The 17,741-nt window shown below is 46.5% G+C and overlaps 1 protein-coding gene across 4 annotated transcripts in view; it reads right to left on the bottom strand.

Moving 5' to 3' along the window:
* Positions 1-17,741, bottom strand: part of GRAMD1B (GRAM domain containing 1B) — a 138,523-nt gene continuing 120,782 nt past the window's right edge. For 3 of the 4 annotated variants that reach the window (XM_026657976.2, XM_026657973.2, XM_026657977.2), the window contains 11 exons: positions 15,574-15,689; positions 14,826-14,982; positions 11,842-12,028; positions 11,315-11,458; positions 10,265-10,383; positions 8,079-8,221; positions 7,151-7,254; positions 6,492-6,695; positions 6,163-6,253; positions 3,075-3,182; positions 1,145-1,397 (listed from right to left, as the gene is read on the bottom strand). In XM_026657976.2, the coding sequence (XP_026513761.1) occupies positions 1,187-1,397; positions 3,075-3,182; positions 6,163-6,253; positions 6,492-6,695; positions 7,151-7,254; positions 8,079-8,221; positions 10,265-10,383; positions 11,315-11,458; positions 11,842-12,028; positions 14,826-14,982; positions 15,574-15,689 (1,584 nt within the window). In that variant the 3' untranslated portion in view covers positions 1,145-1,186. Of the gene's footprint in view, positions 455-1,144; positions 1,398-3,074; positions 3,183-6,162; positions 6,254-6,491; positions 6,696-7,150; positions 7,255-8,078; positions 8,222-10,264; positions 10,384-11,314; positions 11,459-11,841; positions 12,029-14,825; positions 14,983-15,573; positions 15,690-17,741 lie in introns of those variants that run through there. The other variant, XM_026657975.2, reaches the window with a different exon arrangement.

The raw sequence follows: 17,741 nt of genomic DNA on the forward strand, positions 1-17,741 counted from the left end.
AGATGGAGGGGGAGGGGCATTTGCTCCAATTCTTCCCTTTAAAACAAACAGACAAACAAACAGCCAGGAATACACAGAAGAGAGGTGCATGGGAACAGGTAAGCGCGAGCTGCACTCTCCCGGACAGTGCCTCAGTGCTGGGAAAGCACAGCCCCCCCATCGCATCCCGTCCTACCCCAGAGACGCTGCAGTTCAACCAGTGTTGGAGGTCTGCACCCACGCTTCTCCTCCTCAGTACATAGGCTTTTTTCCTCTTTTAAAATCTGTATATAATATATATATATTTATATTCTGTATATATATATTTATATGGTCTATATACACATATTGCACACAATCCTCTGGCCTCCTGTGTTCGCCTCTGTTAGTGGAAACGCTTCCGTTTCTCCTCTGGTTCCGACCCGTAGTCGCGCGACCCGATACCATTCTGCAGGTTTACTAGTGAATCCTTCATCTGCAAGACAAAAGCCACCCTGAGTGTTTGGCTGCTGTAAAGTCTTGGAGGCGCTGGGGCTTTGAACCTAGCCTCCCCGCCATGGGCTGGTGGAAGGTGTTCCTATTGCACTCCTTGGCTTGGTACCAGAGTGCCTGGCCTGGAAGCGAAAGGAAGTGAGAGGTGCGTGGCCAGCCAGGCAGATGGAGCACAGAGTGACAGCTAGGACCTAGGTTTCTGACAGATGCATGTTATTAAAACAATATTGGAAGCAAAAGCATGTTACAAACTGCAAAGTCTGTACAGACAGCCCCCTCTCTGTGGGGGAGGGTGGACACCAACCAGCAAACAGGTAGCGGGACAGGGCGGGAGTGTTCAAAAACATCATCCCCCTGCTCTAAAGTGCCCTAAAGGATCTCCAATGCTCACACGGAGCAGACCCCCTCCCTCTTTAAGGTCTCATGTGGAAGACCTGCACTCGGTAAGCTGCATGGGAGTCAATTTGTCTATTTTACCACGGGACTGTGGAGGGTTGAATGGATCAAACTGGGATGTGAACACCAAGCATTCCAGACCTGATGCTACATCCACCGTCTGGCCTATGGTACTGGGTCAAGGAGAAGCTCCAGAATTCAGGATTGCTCTAAAGGTGTCAAAGCTTACCTGCTTGCACTAGTCCTGTTTGAAGATGGGCCTGAAGGGGTCATGTTGTGCATGTGGGGACCGCTAGAGACAGCCTGGGCAGGTAAGGATCTAGACAGACAGCAGGGTGGTTGTAGAAATGTTCCACCCAATCTCATGTAATAGGAATTTCTGGGGCAAGTGGCTGGGAGATGCTGTTCTCACCTGGTCTAGAAGCATCACGGAGGATTTGATGATCTCACGCCACTTCTGCAGCTCTGTGTCATGATACTTCTGCTGGGATTCTAGCAACTGAGCCCATTCTGACTGAGACTGGGGTAACCTGCCAGGTGCACACAAAACACAAATGGTTTGGCTCTGGAGAAGCAAGGGGGTGGGATGGATGTAGGGGAGTTCCTGGCTGCTGAGTAAAAGGATGTCATTGACGATTCACCTCAAAGCCAGAGCGTACCCCCCACCCTCCCACACTCTTTCATTCATAAAACTTCCACCCACCACACATTGTCTTCCTTGGAAACCTCTGCCCAACCTCAGCTTCAGTGAAGATGCTTTGAAATGAACATTTCCAGATGTATGCAGTGCTGTAGCTGTGTCAGTCCCAGGATATTAGAGAGAAAAGGTGGGTGAGGTAATTCTTTTATTGGCTCAATTTCTGTCAGTGAGAGAGACAAGCTATACATATAAAATATCCAACAACAACTACGTGCGTGAAACCAGACAATCACTACACTCTCGAATGAACTCACACAGGAAAACGATAAAAGACAAAAGCACCACATCACCTGTGGGTGAACATTTTTCTCCACGTGATCACGCTATATCTGATCTATCAGTCCACATCCTCAAAAGAAACGTGCACAACACTTTCAAAAGACGAACCTGGGAGCTTAAATTCATAACTTTGCTAGACACTAAAGATCATGGTCTTAATAAAGACACTGGATTTATGGCTTATTACAACAATCTGTAACCCCTTCACCCCCCTTTTTGTCCTATAATTACAGGGATGTTAACAGGTCACATCACCTTGAATGGGCCCTTAGAATGCGTGCTAACTACTTAGGGTAAACTATTTGTTCAATCTTGTATTTATCTGTGACACTCTGAGTATCTTTCCCAGCCCCGAAGAAGAGCTCTGTGTAGCTCAAAAGCGTGTCTCTCTCACCAACAGAAGTTGGACCAATTAAAAAATATTACCGCCCCCACCATCTCCTTTTAAAGGGTTATATTTTTAGAAGCACCCACGTGTCTCAGGAGATTGTCCCATTTTCAAAAATGTCTAAAGCACCTAGGAGATGAAGTCTCATTCAAAATCAATGGAACGTATGATCCTAAGTCTCTTTTGAAAATTTTATCCGTGATCATTTTAAGTTGCTTAAGTTCTGGCACTTTTGGGGAACACAGTGAGACCAGTGGATAGTTCCTCCTATCCCCCTCTTCCTCTCTTCTCCCCACACACTTTACTAACCATCTGCCCAAACAGGGTATCTTGGTCCAAAGATCTCACTCAATTAATTATACACCGCAGCGCCCAACCTGCATCCAGATAAGGTAGGTACCGTTAACTGCATTTTATAGACAGGGAAACTGAGCCACAGAGGGGAGAGGTGACGATACTTGCTTGAGGTCACACAACAGAGTCAACAGCAAAGCCAGGAATGGAACACAGGAGTCCTGACTCCCTCTACACATTACCCCACACTCCCTTTTCAGAGCCAAAAACAAGCACCAGGGGACTCTTGGCTCTCTGCCCCATGCTGTAACCATTGGAGAGTACTGCTCGTCTAGCAGAGTCTATAGCAGGAAAGGCCTGATTCTCACCCCCAGTGTAAGCATCAGCTTGCTTGTTCCAATCCAAATAATTTATCTTCCCTTTAGTGTGTAAGGCTGGGAAAGAGGCAACTGGGCAGCTCTGGGCTGTGGAGTTTTGGAAAAGCCACCAGTGTCTACACGAAGTAATAGTTAGTGAGGGGCAAAGATAAATAAAATGCAAAGTTACCTTTCCGGTAGCCGCAGGCCCTGCCATGCGGTGAGGGTCTGGGTGGTGTATTCCAACATCCAAAGTTTGTAGAACAGCATCATATTGAGAATTACCAACAGCACCAGACTGGGAAGGAGAAAAAAGACAGTGGTGGAAACATCCCCAACTATATACATCATTCAAGCCCCTCCCTATAAAATGCCCCAAAGGTCCCAGGGTCCTGGATGCCTTAGTCAGCTGATGGCAGTGGCAGTTTTGCCTGAATAAGAACTGGGTGATCAGGGCCTGAAGCTTTACTTGAGAAAGAGAAAGAGACGCAGACAGAACTTCATGAAATGAACACAACTGAGGGCAGAGCAATGGGGAGACTGACAGATCAGCTCAGACAACGTATAGACCAAGTTTGGTGGATTAGGATTCCAGCTCAGCGGGTCGCGAGTTATATCGGATACGGAGAAAAGCAGGTGAAAAACACAAGAGTAAAGAGGTAAAAAAGAGACAGTACCTGAAACAAATCCTAATGGGAGCAGGAAAGAGAAAAGATGGAGGAGCTAGAGGTTAGAAACAGACCAGCACAGGGACAGGAGAAACTGAGGGGGAACGTCTGGTGGATACATATAATACACAGAAGGGAAGGAAAGAAAGGGTGGAGGAGGGAGAGGAGAGAGAAGGGAAGAAAGCTGTAGCTGCGTGGGTGTTTCTCTAAGGACAATGCTCTTCTTTCCCTAGCAGCACAGCAGAGGTTGAGCGGTGCCTGCAGACCACTACACATGGGGCACCTGCACACGGTATTGTTCGGATTATAAATTCACATTTCAAGTTGCAAGCACCTCTTTCTCTATTTGCACCAAGCTGCGTGAGAGGAGCCTGACGGGACAGCATGCCAACCAATGCTCTCACTTTATATAAGGTCGCCACAACCTGGCATTTGTGGTGGTTATATCTATTAGATGCATCAGCGGCTCAGATAAAAGATGCCAGCCAAGATGGGAGGCTTTTAATTACCATGTCTGGGGCTGTCTGTGAACATCCCCACAGCTTCAGAACCAGTGGGCCAACCCCATTTTTCTGGCTAATGGCCATTGGCGAGATACAGTATTCTGAAAATATTACAAACGCTTTGATCTCTGGTGCACCAGTTTGGAAGCAGATGCATTGGTAGCCTCTAAGTCATTCCAATCAGACAGCTGTCTGGTAGCCTATTAACAGGGATTATTCTAAATTGATCTTTTGTGCTTTCTTACCTAAATGGTTGGGTGTGCCAGGTGCATCCGGCAGAAAGTGTTTTGGTAGAGAAGGTACTGGTATGTTCAGCAGCAAACATGTGCCATGCTGCCAGATACACCAGGTCAGTCTAACAGCAGATATCTGCAGCGCTGCCAAATGTGCGTCTAGCAGAAGATGCCTACCACGGTGCCAGAGTTATTGAGCACATCCAGCAGGAAGTATCTGGCTTGCTGCTAGATGTACCAGCTCTGTCAGAAAGCATCTTCAGCCTTATCCCAGCCAGGACCAGGAAGTGCAGAAAAAGAGGCACAGCAATTTAAAAAGTAAAATTCAAATGGTAAATTCAAATTTTCCAAACCTCTGAAAAGGCTGGTTGAGTTTGGGGCAGAAGATTGGGGTTGTTCTTACTTTATTCAAACTGGTTCAGCAGATCCTCTGTTATTAGGATCATGTTTCAGTTAGGCTAAGTCCTGGGGAAGATTTTCCTCTCTGTGCAGGTCACAGTAAATCATTAATGCTTTGTCAGGCACCTGTACAGTGTCTTTCCTCCAAAAGTCATTTACACATGAGTGCATTAACCTCCCAACAGCCTAAGTGGCAGGTAAGCATTGGGACTCCCATTTTATAGGTGGGTAAATGGAGACCAAAAGAGGTCTTGTCACTGGACCAAGCTTGTTTGGATCATCTGTGCATTTCTAATAAGCCCACCACCATGGTAGCCATTCCAAAGTAAGTGGCAGAGACAGGACGAAAACCCAGCAGTCCTGATTTCTAATAGCCTGCTATAACCATTGTACAGGCACACCCAGTTCTCACCAATCCCTCCCCCCACTTTTTCTCTTCTAAGAAATCTGTTTATAATTCTAAGATTTCTTAGAAATCTCTTCCTAATGGGCTGCTTTCCTTCCAATATGGAATTTCTCCAAAACCCAGAACTCTGGAACATACATATTTGCAAGTAGCCAAGAAGGTTTCACTCTGGAATGCGATGAGAGGAAAATAGGTAGCAAACCGACTGGTCACATACAATAAAAACGAATGTAGTGAACACATTGTTGTAGTAGTAGTATAGTACCTTTACCATTAGCACTACAGTATAATAGTTTGCATGATAAATGCACCACATTTTCACTTTCCTGGGAACTGCTAGGTTGTTTGTATGTGGTATCAAGTAGGTAAATAAAAAAATTACAGTCTCTGCATTGTGCAAAATCCTTAATTTGTAAAATGTCTAAACCAAGACCCCGGATGCAATAAAAAGAACCTGTTTTATTCCTCGCTTTCCAAAAATGTTTCTGTTATTTACAATCCTTTCTCTTCAGTCATTATTTATGGGGTCTCATGTTCATATTCGTTTCTCTGGCCTCTCATCGGCTTAGTCTCCCTTCTCCTCTGTCGACTATAGATTTCCCCTCCCGACACAGCCTGCCCTTTCCCCAGCGCTCTGGTGAACAAAGCGTACTCTGTAGCTGAGCTACCTCCTAGGACTTCTAGGAATGTGTAGGAATGCAGGGTTCTGCCTGGCTGAGGGCAAGGTCAGGCCTGGGGGGGAAGGGAGTGGGTTGGATAAAGAAAGAACCGGATAGGAGTCTGAGTCACAACGTTGAGATGTGGATCATCTCCAGCAGGAGCTGACCCAAACCTTTGACCAGAGCTAGAATTCAACTATATGGAACATTTATGAGGTGTTTTTTTAAAAGGTTAATTTATTTGATTTTTGCTTTTGGGGCAGCTTCTGCTGGAGAGGATCCACATCTCAACATGGTGACTCAGACTCCTATCCAGTTCTTTCTTTATCCAACCCACTCCCTTCCCCATGGAGACAGGAGACCCAAGGAGAGAGACTGAGCAAGCCAGGAGGGCGTAAGGAGTCACTCACACACAGCTGATAACGACCAGCAGCTTGGAGACGCTCTGCAGATGGAAGCCACTGGGACTGTCCTCAGGGACATGCCGCGTCTGCGTGGAACCTGAGGGGAAGCATTTTGTCATGCATTTAAGTTATGTCCTAGGAAGAGCTCAATTCCTATCCTCTCCACACTCCCAAATCCCACTCCAACAATCACCCCCCAGGCTGAAATCCACTGCACCCCTACCTCTAAGAGGGGTCTAGGCCCCGGTCCCACTCCACCCCTGGCCCCCAGAGGGGCCCGGCCCCACCCTATCACCATCCCCGAAGAGCCCAGCTCCCAACTGGCAATTCCATACCTGCCACGTGCTTGATGCGATGCACAACCTCCTCATCTGTGGGGGTGGTGACAGGACTCAGCACCTCCTCCAGGTGTGGCACCCGCAGGTGGGCGTGGGGCCGTTTCCTTCGGCGCAATGTGGATTGCTTGCTCATCTTCTCTTTGGGGGATTGTCTGTGGATCTCCGCTAGGTACATGCTCTCGGTTTTGGTCAGTTCGCTCTCTGCAGTGAGTCAGGCAACGTGTTTAATATCAAGGGAAAATAACTGAGGGTCACTCTATACAAGATCACTTTCATAGAGGCTTGGGACCATAACAACAGTTTCCGCCCAATGCCACCCTCTGGGCCAAAGTTGGGCCCAGCACTGGCAGCTTCAGAAGATGAAAGCAGGCATATCCATAATGCACCTGGCCGAATGTCTGGTGCTGACCACCTTGTGTTCATGCTAAAGCATTGAGATCTCACGACCCACACATGTTAATGGGCAGCGCTAAATGTGAAGTAATAACATCATCCAGCTCTGTCTAAAACCCAACCATGGTAGCCGACCCTTGCTAGTCCGCTATTGGATCCCACACCACCAGACTGCCTGCAGGAATGCATGTGCACACACCCTGATATCAACACACCATGGCCCCTTGGTAATGGTGGAACAGGTGAACTACTGCAGCTCTCACCTAAATGACGGAAATAATCTTCTAGGCCACTCCAGAAGTTTTTCTCGATGAAGGATTTCACAAGCCCCCACGGCTGCTTCCTGTAACGTAGCTCTGTAGAAACCCTGAGGGAAGAAAAGAACAAACCCAGTTACCCCTGAGCTGTCACCTCCTAATCTTTGCCCCCTGGATGCAGTGGGGACAGGTGACTCCACGACCTACAAACCTTTGCTAAAGCAACAAAGCACGCGTTATTTCTCCCTCTCATGATTTCGATGGTGGCTATGGCTGGGGCCTGAAGCGCCAAAATGCTGCCCGTGGCCCATTCCTGAAAGCCTCTCCTTGTGGTAGTTCTTTTCACCCAGTTTCAAAATCCCCCCAGCAAATCTGGACGTGTACTGGATATGCAGCCAAACACTCGGGCGCTGATCCAAGCCCAGCCCAAACCTCCAAGGCTGCAGAATTTTACCCAGTACTAACCTGCTGGTAGCTCTGCTTCCTCACTTGCCCTATGAATCTCTCACAGCCCTGTGCTCTCTGTCGGCGCCTCCCATTGCCCACAAGATTCAATGGATAGTACATAGCAGCTGTCCCTATGAACCATTTATTCAAAGAGAGGTTCTCTGGCTCTCGGCCACCTCCCAACCCTAACCCACACTTCCTTTGCACCAACTATACTGTCTGCTCAAGGGCCAGGGGATTAAGTAGCCACCTCTCCTACCACTCTCAAGAGCTATGGGGAGGTTCTGCTTGCAAGGGGTAAGGTATGGGGGGCAAAGACAGGCTTCTTGCAGTCTCTCCACCCTTCCCTTGTAAAGCAGAGGGCAGGAGTTCAACCTTTGTTATTTGTAAAGTGCCTTGAGATCCTGGGAGGAAAGGTGCTCTAGAGAGGCCGGTGGATGAGTATTTTTCATCATCAACAAATCCACAGTCCCTCCGAGTACTGTACCTGAGTCGGCTTTTGTTTCTGGCGACACGAGTCAACGTGTAGCGGTTAATGGTGTAGAAATAATCATGGTAGGGGACGTCGTGAGTTAGCACCTCTGCGTCTATCACGTAGCACTCGCTTTCTTGGCTGGCTTTGTACATTGTCTGCGCAAAGCGGAGAGGAGAGCACAGGGAAGTGGTTAGTCTGGTCAGAGCGAGGCCAGGACAGAGCATGGCTCTTCACTGCAATCGTGCAAAACATCTCATGCAGAAGTAAGAGCCACCTACGTGACCCGTTTGTGTTAAGTTTTCCGTTAGCAGCTGAGTTTTCCTGGTGTGAATATTCATTAAAAAAAAACCAAAATTTAAGCTCAAGTATTTCCCTATGGCAAATCTGAAATTGGAAATTTGATTAGAATGTTCCAAACTCAAGCAGTTTGGGTTAGTTACATACCTAATCCCATCAGAAACAATACCCCAACCGACTTATGTAACTGACCAATGCTAACGTTCCCCAATAAACTGATCTCTGGCTCTTTATATTGTACAGAGGGAAGAATTTTGCAAATATTTGTGAACAACATAAATATCTGTTTCTTGGCCTGAAGGCTAAGTAGCATTGCCTTACTGGATAGAATAATCAATTACTGCAGTCAATGGGCCCAATTCTCTATTGCCATGTACACTGCAAAATTATTTACACCAGTGCAAAATGAGTGTAAATCATTACCATTCTGGGTTTGGTAGCATTTCACAAAGGCTTTGCACTGGTGGCAATGGCTACACAAGGTGCAGGACAATGGACAATCTAGTCCATTTACTTTACAAGGTAACCGCGTCACTTTAACAAGCCGGAGACTGTACAGACAGGGGAGTCTCCAGAGATTTCATAAGGCTGGTCTTCGCCGCAAAGGTAATTCAAGTTATACTATAATTTGAGTGTTGCCCCTAACTTGAGTCCCATCCGCACAACAGAAACCCTTAACTCAAGTGTGGAGATGCTTTTAACTCAAGTTGTCCCCTCGGAGGAGAGGAGATACAGGTTACAGATAAGTGAGCAGAACACATTAGCTGCCAAAGCAATTACTCTGTGCAACTCAGGTGTTATTTTGCAGTGGGGCCACTCTCACTCAAACAAAGCTAACTCAAGAGGAGTTAACTCTGCTGGGAAGACACATCCACGGTGTCTCATGTACCCCTCCCCTCCCATCATGATAATGCAGGCCATGTCCTCCTCCACCAGGATAACACCTCTGTAGGAGCTGTAGCATTTGCTTACACAGGACAACAGCAGGAAGGAAGGATCAAGCAGTGTCAGATTCTCTGTAGCGTGACAAGTGCTTTGTCCCCTTGGGAATAAAATTATTTGCACTGGGCTTCTTCTTCTCTTCATTTCATCTCCCCTTTTCCCCACTCTGGTCTGTGCCTCTCTCCCCCCACTCTGCCTTCTCACACATGAGCCTCTGCTACCTGGCTGGCTCCCTTCTCCTTCCATCCTGCATATGCTTCCCTGTTGCATGGTCCTTTTCTTCACCTTGGGTTCCCATCTCTTCTGCTCCCCCAGACAAGTTGTTCAGACACACTGTCGTCTTCTCCCCCTGCTCCCCAGAGCATTCTTCCTGACTGCCTCCTTACTTTCTCCCTGGCTTGCCTGGATACTCCTCTCCTGGGCTGTGGCTGGCAACTCCAGTGCCACTGCAGGCTCTGGTCTCAAGGCAGAGCTACTGCTTCCTCCTATGCAGCTACTAAGTAAAGACAGCCAGACTGGCTCCTCTTCTGTGTTTCCAGCTGCTTTTACAGGCCTCTGGCTCTGAGCACTTCTATGCAATAAAGAGCCTGGACTCCTACACAGGCAGTTGGAAAGAGGAGGAGCTACCACCATGTGACCCACCTGCTCCCTACTGACCACCAGCAAATGTCCCACAGGCTGTACCTCGGGAACCACTGGTGCAGACAGCGGCTTTGCTGTTTAATTAGGCTGTTTGTTCTGGGAACAGATTTCCCTTCACCTGGAAATTCCCAGTCACTTCCCTGTAGCACAACTTAGCCATTAGAATTTGCAACGATAATGAGTGGCAAATTAATAACAGAGGAAGCCAGGCAGGGAGGAAAGAGAGAGAGAGAGCACGCACATCCCAGCGCCCAGGGTATTAAAATAAGTCTCTGATCAGTCTCTGTCTGGCACCTTCCTATTCTGCTTCCACATACCTGAGTCTCAGTGACAGTAGCAGTTTTCGGGGCGAGAGGGTTGGTGAGGGTGATCGTGTACAGGATTGCTCTGCTCTGATTGCCATTTTCTTCCTTCTTCCATGGATGAAAGATAATCTCTGGGAAAGGAAAGGCCACCGAGTTAGAATCTTGACTTGACAGAGGGGTTAACTCAGTGGGAAGCTATCCATACATCCAGGCCCAACAGAATTGGCCCTCATTGCTCCCCTCATTGGCAGGCTTGAGACTGAAAACCTCTCCCTCCCCTAGCCATGGTCTCCCCAAGGACAGAGGCACACTGGTGTGGAGGGGCTGGGGAAGCTGCTGACTGTCCCACAGATACACCAGGACATCATTCTCCAGGGCTGTCAATCCATTATCCTCCGACAGTGCTCACATTCACTTCGTCTTTCTATTTTTTTTAATAAAGAGTTTTGTATTGACCTTTCCAACCACCACACTTTTCAAGTCCTGTGAGGCTGCCAGTTGGGGGAGAGGCAGAAAACATGTAGAAAGAGGCTCATTGTAGCATTGCTTTAGCTTTAGAAATGCCTGAGGAATTCCAAGGTCTGGTTTTTCTCCCCTTGTCCAGCATCAGGGATAGGGTCAGGGGGTCTCTCTGTCTTCCCACAAGACGATGTTAGAGCTACAGTAAAAACATGGACTGTACTACACCAAGAATCACTCTCTGCCTGGGCTACAGACTGTGCCGCTCTGTGATGTGCTGGGATTTGCATGCAAAGCCAGAGATGCTTTCTACTGGGAACCTGGTGCCTGGAGTTGGGTGTGTGATCAAGGGTGGGCTGAGCTTAAATGGGGCCTGGAACTTCCAAAGACTTCAGGACTCCCTCTGGTACCCCCAGCCCAGCCAGCCTCACCCTCCACTTGTGGCAGCAACAGCATTACACTAAGTTGTGCCTCTAAGCCGCGCACTCCAAACCAGCATGCAGAGGCCCCCTTCTGCATTGCCCTTAGCACCTCGTGCTCAGAGAACGCTGCCTGAATCAGCTGCTGGGCATGGGGCATGTGCTAGGATGGGGCATGGCTCACCGGAGAACCGACGCTGTTCCATGAAATCCCTCTGGAACTGGGAGTCAGTGAAAAGCAGGTCATACAGTTTGTCCACGCTGAAACTGAACACCTCATTCATGTACTGCCGGCCATTCAGATCCTCGTAAAAGGCCTGAACTTCCCCTGCAGGAAGACAGAGAGAGGTGAGAGTGCTGCTGGCCTCCAGGCCAAAGGACGCTGCACCAGGCTCAAAGGCTCCCCTTTTGCAGTGCCAGGACTGTACCATTTACAGTCTGGGAAAGGAGAAGAGCCCAAAGGAGACACAGCTGGTTCCCTTTCTTTTAATGCCCCCAGGGCAATGACTGTAATATTAGTAGTGTAATTCACCCCATGGAGTTATTTCATTGTTTCCCTTTCATCTGGCCCATGATGCTGAGTTGCTGAAGACCTCGAGGATCCAGTAAAGGAGGGTAGCACAGTATCCCCACAATACCTCCAATTGGGAAAGATAGCACCAGGGCATCCTGGGACACCACAGGACAGCCATACCCGCCATCACTGCCCACCTTCATCATGGGTCTCCGACGAGTCGCTGAGCTCCGTTGGAATGTCCTCGTTGTCGTTGAAGTCCAGGGAAGGGGAGTTCACTGGGGCGATGATCTCGATCTTGTCTCCAATGATGTTTTCAAGGGTGAGTTCCTTCTCAAGGGGACTCTCCATCAAATCCTCCTCCTCCAGAAGCATCCCGTCAAACTGGGACGGGGCAGAGTGCAAGAAAGGTGATCAGGATGACACCACAGAGAGCTAGGTGATACGATTTTGACACACACGCCCCCATCAGTTAAAATTCCCACTGGCATAGCTCTTTCTCTGACACATTCACACACACACACACACACACACACACACCCCCTACAGGTCAAAGACTAGAGCCCAAAGGACAAGCAGTCCTCCAGGTTGGGGCTGAGCAACGGGCCAACCACCCATCCTCATAAAAAAGGTTAAATTATAGAAGCACAACAAGGTAGCCGTTCCTGCAAACAGCATGATAGACAAGGATGGGGAGCCATCCTTCTGCCCTAAGTGACATCTGATGGGGTGGGGAAGATTCACGTTAGGGCTGTCAAGCAATTAAAAAAATTAATCGCAATTAATCGTGCTGTTAAACAATAATAGAATACCATTTATTTAAATATTTTTGGATGTTTTCTACATTTTCAAATATATTGATTTCAATTACAACACAGAATAAAAAGTGTACTGTGCTCACTTTATATTTATTTTTGATTACAAGTATTTGCACTGTAAAAAAGCCAAAAGAAATAGTATTTTTCAATTCACCTAATACATGTACCGTAGTGCAATCTCTTTATCATGAAAGTTGAACTTATGAATGTAGAATTATGTTAAAAAAAAAACTGCATTCAAAAATAAAATAATGTAAAATTTTAGAGCCTGCAAGTCCCCTCAGTCCTACTTCTTGCTCAGCCAATCAATCGGACAAACAAGTTTTACATTTGCAGGAGATACTGCTTCCTGCTTCTTGTTTACAATGTCACCTGAAAGTGAGACCAGGCAGTCTCATTGCACTGTTGTAGCTGGCGTCGCAAGATATTTACGTGCCAGATGCGCTAAAGATTCATATGTCCCTTCATGCTTCAATCACCATTCCAGGGGACATGCGTCCATGCTGATGACCGGTTCTGTTTGATAACGATCCAAATCAGTGCAGACTGAGGCATGTTCATTTTCATTATGAGAGTCAGATGCCACCAGCAGAAGGTTGATTTTCTTTTTTAGAGGTTCGGGTTCTGTAGTTTCCGCATCGGAGTATTGCTCTTTTAAGACTTCTGAAAGCATGCTCCACACTTCGTCCCTCTCAGATTTTGGAAGGCACTTCAGATTCTTAAACCTTGGGTCAAGTGCTGTATCTATTCTTAGAAATCTCACATTGGTATCTTTTTTGTGAAAAAAGTGATTTTTGTGAAAAAATCAGTTTTGTGAAATCTGCAGTGAAAGTGTTCTTAAAATGACCAACATATGCTGGGTCATCATCCGAGACTGCTATAACATGAAATATATGACAGAATGCGGGTAAAACAGAGAAGGGGACATACAATTCTCCCCCAAGGAGTTCAGTCACAAAGTTAATTAACGCATCATTTTTTTAACGAGTGTCATCAGCACGGAAGCATGTTCTCTGGAATGATGGCCAAAGCATGAAGGGGCATACGAATGTTTAGCATATCTGGCACGTAAATACCTTGCAATACCAGCTACAAATGCCTGTTCTCACTTTCTGCTGACACTGTAAATAAGAAGAGGGCAGTATTATCTCCTGCAAATGTAAACAAACAAAAACATCTACATTTGTAAGTTGCTCTTTCATGACAAAGATTGCACTACAGTACTTGTATGCGGTGAATTGAAAAATACTATTTCTTTTGTTATCATTTTTACCGTGCAAATATTTGTAATAAAAAATAATATGCATTTTGATTTCAATTATAACACAGAATACAATATAATATATGAAAATATAGAAAAACATCCAAAATATTTAATAAATTACAATTTGTATTCTATTGTTTAACAGTGCGATTAAAACTGCGATTAATCACGATTAATGTTTTGAGTTAATCGCGTGAGTTAACTGCGATTAATCAACAGCCCTAATTGATATATTTATTTTTAATACACACAGGGACCAATTTTTCCAGGACTTAACACCTGCCCTTGACTTCAACAGCAGCTGGGGCTGCTCAACACCTCTGGAAATCAGGCTAACGCTCTGTGTGCATTCCCATGTATTCCCAAAGATCTTTTTATATTTCAGTTAAGGTTGAGCACATACATAAGGATATAAAAATATATCACATCCAAGTTCCAGTTATCCTCAAACAAGCATTACAAACCCAGGAAATTCAGAGTTGAGATTAAACTCCAACACAATCCAACCTTGTCAAGGTATGGAAACGTGCAGTGAGGCCACCTCAGTCACCTTAACTCTGCCTTGGAGTGACGCCATGAGTGGAAACAGATTTTAGGGGGGGAACCAACAACCCGAATCTATCTTGAAAAATCAGTTTCCTTTAATCTGAGACCACAGATGCCAAAATGCTTTCATTGCCACCATATATCAGGCATGGTTAATGACTTTCAGGGCAGGCTGCAGGTCCCTCTTCTTTTTTTTTCCTTGTGGAGGGTCGCGATGGGAGATCGTAGCAACACTTGTGAGGGGTGGGTTATTTTTGGTTGCATTGGAAGAGGGACTACAGGAGCAGCCTGTTACAGCACGGTTTATTTAAGAACTGTCAAGAGGAGGAGGATCAGAAACTCCTGTTTAAAGGGCGTGTGTATAGGTCTAAATAAATAAATAAAGAGACAACAGTATCCCCAAGAGATTACACATAACTTCTGCAGGCTGCTAAGTTATCGACCTGAATCTCTTCTCTAAGTCACAGCCTGTCTTTCCTTCAGTTTATTTGTACGCTCCTGGCCTCTGGTCTGCAATCAGATTTGGGATGGGGTAGGGGAAGGAGACACATACTGAAGTTGGCGCTTCACTGCTCCCTGTGGACGTCAACGTGCTGGCGGTGATGGACTTCTTGGGCAGCAGAGGACTAGCTTCAGGTTTGGCCTCCATGCTGCTCTTGGAGGAGCTGTCATTCACTTCATTTTCTTCTACAGGGATCTCCTCGCAGTAGCTGTAAATCCAGAGAGAACAAGCCAGTCTTTATTTCTGTATTTCCCTAGCTCTGGCCGGGACTGGAGATGGGAAACGTTGGAATAAGGATGTTCTCATGGTATTTCCAGCCTGAGCGGAAGCAGAAATGACTGGGAATCTTGTGGGAACAGCCTTTTCCCAACATGGTTCCAGCCCCCAAAGTTTCAGGTGCTTATACAAATTATAAAGAGGTTTTGATATCTTCTGTCAGGATAATGCATTGGCTCGTGTGCAACAGCATGTCCTCACTGCAGTGGTTGGCTCCAGTCAGTGTAACAGCCTGCTACTAGCGAACAGAGCTACTCCTCCTTTAACTCAAATAGCAGGGCACTGTACTTTCAGTGCTGAAGGTCCATTGACACCTGTGGTACTGGTACAGGTAAAAGGGTATGGTGCATGATAAGCATCTGAAGCATCAGGTTCTCAGTCCAGACCTCCAGCCTGATCCCACAATTCCTTGCAAGCTGAGTTCAATGGTAGTTGGAGGCGTGCAAGGGATCGGGGCCCTAATTTCCTGAGGGCATCACCAGCATTCACAATTCTTCATCACGAGCTAGTTTCACTTACTCACCCCATAGTGTTGAAATCATCATCAGGAGGCACGTAGTCTTCATCATCGCTCGTCAGCCCCAGTTCATTCCCGTAACATTGGTGGACGAAGTGCCAGAGCTCCTTTGGACACAGGGGCTACGGGGGAGGGGGGAAAGGATAAGACCATGCACCCTTCCATCTAAGAATCCCAGACACTAATTAATTCATCTCGCTTAGCACTTACACAACCCTTCACACCTTCAGTGTGCCACCCTAACAATGACTGACTCATCCTCACAACACCCATGTTTGACTCACCCAAGGTGTCACAGCTGTGAATAGAACCAAGGACACCTGATACTTATTCCTCTTCTCCCACCATTAGGTAACACTCCCGCCCAGTGAATGCCAGAGCCCAGGAAAAGCCTGGCATAAACATGCTGGGATACAGGTCAGGCCTATGGGGGTCTCAGCCCTAGGGGAACTAGTGGAAGTTTCTGCCCGTGCCCTAAGGCAGGGAACTGTTGTTGGGTGTTACAGTTTCCTAGAAAGCTGCTGAGCTCTCTCTTTCTCTCTATATTTACCGATTTAAAGCCATTTCTTTCATTTTCAGAGGAGGGCTAATTTCCTGACGTGAGAGTTCAGTAATCTAGCTCGCAGTGGCCTAGCGTCTTCTCTCTCAGGGCCAAAAGCTTGTGACAGTCTATTCCTGGCAATGAACCTCATTGATGCTGGGAGATTGTTTGCTACAATGAGCCTGCCACAAAGCTCAAAGGGTGAGCAGAGACTGTGGGCATACATATTCCCACATAGAGAAATTGTCCTGGATTAGAGATTATAGTTGCCACACCATTACCATGCAAGCTTTTGCTGTCTGCTCAAGTTCTGTCCTAGACAGCTCTGGGTGACCCCCCTTGATTTCCTATACAACAGCCTCATGGCTCTTCAGATGCCTGGGAAAGAGGAGAGGAAGCACCAGGATGAGGATAGCCCTGGAGCAGCTAGGAGAAGGAGACCTGCTTACAAATTTCCCTGAATATCTCCATCGTGCTGTATAAATATCATCAGCCATGGTAGTTCTGTTCCATGGTAGTTCTCTCCTTTATGTGTGTTTTTACCCTCTTGCGCTGCCACTGCTCCTCCCATTTATGTGCCTCACACTGACGTGATACAAAGGACCTCTGGGTTTTCTGACAAGTTTGTTTCATTTTTTTTTTTTTAAATGGAGGCTGCCCACATTTTGCTGCTACAGGTAAAGCCATTAAACAAAACAAAACAAAAACCGGAAGTGGCTTCGAGGAGACAGAGATATTTTCCCCTGGGGCTTTAAACTGAGAAGACTAGCGTTACTGTGAAGAGATGGACTCGTGGCGTTACTGTGAAAAGACCATACACGGCACTAGTTAGAAAGAGAAACAAAATTACCGGGAAGCTCAATCTTCAAAGCCTAGCCCTTTGGGGATCAAAATCAGCTGATCAGAACGTGACTACATCTTCCAACTATGCAGGGAAGAGGCAGCAGAACTTGTGATGCAAAGGGTTTTGGGGGACAATAAAGGGATGGTTTGTTTCCAACAGGAAATAAAATGACAAGCAAGAAGGATTTCTCACTAATTAAAAAAAAAGAAATCCCGTGAACCTTTCTGGAGTTTGTTGGTTTGAATTTTTCCCAGTTGTTCCTGTCTGTGACAAGGCAGGAAAATCTTAATCAAGGTTACAATGATTTAACCATGTCACAGTAATCGTCAAAATGATGGCAAGGCTCAAATGGGAAACAGATTTACCATAGGGAAATCTAATTCCATTTCATCCTCTGCCCATCTGCAGTCTATTAAATTCATATGCTTTATCAAGGGCACCTGGCTGGATTTCTTTCTTCTTTCTCCCTCCCCCCTACCAGCCTTGGGCCCTGAGTTCGGGGAAAGAGAGCTTAAAGTATTTCCTGTCTTCACCGCTCCAAATCTCAGTTCCTGTTTGTTTCAAGCCTCGAACTAAGGACACAGACTTTCTATATGAATTTAAATAAGGCTGTTTCATTCACAATGTTACACTGGTGATACACCAATGTATCGCAGAGAGAAGTTTATCCTGCTGCATATTAACACTGCCTTGTCCTGAAATCAAGGCCTGTTTTAGTCAACATTTCTAGTATGTTGTGAGCTCACACTCCTATGGCATTGCTGAGCACACCTCCACATGCTGATAGCC

Source organism: Terrapene carolina, unplaced genomic scaffold, assembly GCF_002925995.2.
Source record: "Terrapene carolina triunguis isolate 2854851 unplaced genomic scaffold, T_m_triunguis-2.0 Scaffold374, whole genome shotgun sequence".
Lineage (NCBI taxonomy): Eukaryota > Metazoa > Chordata > Testudines > Emydidae > Terrapene > Terrapene triunguis.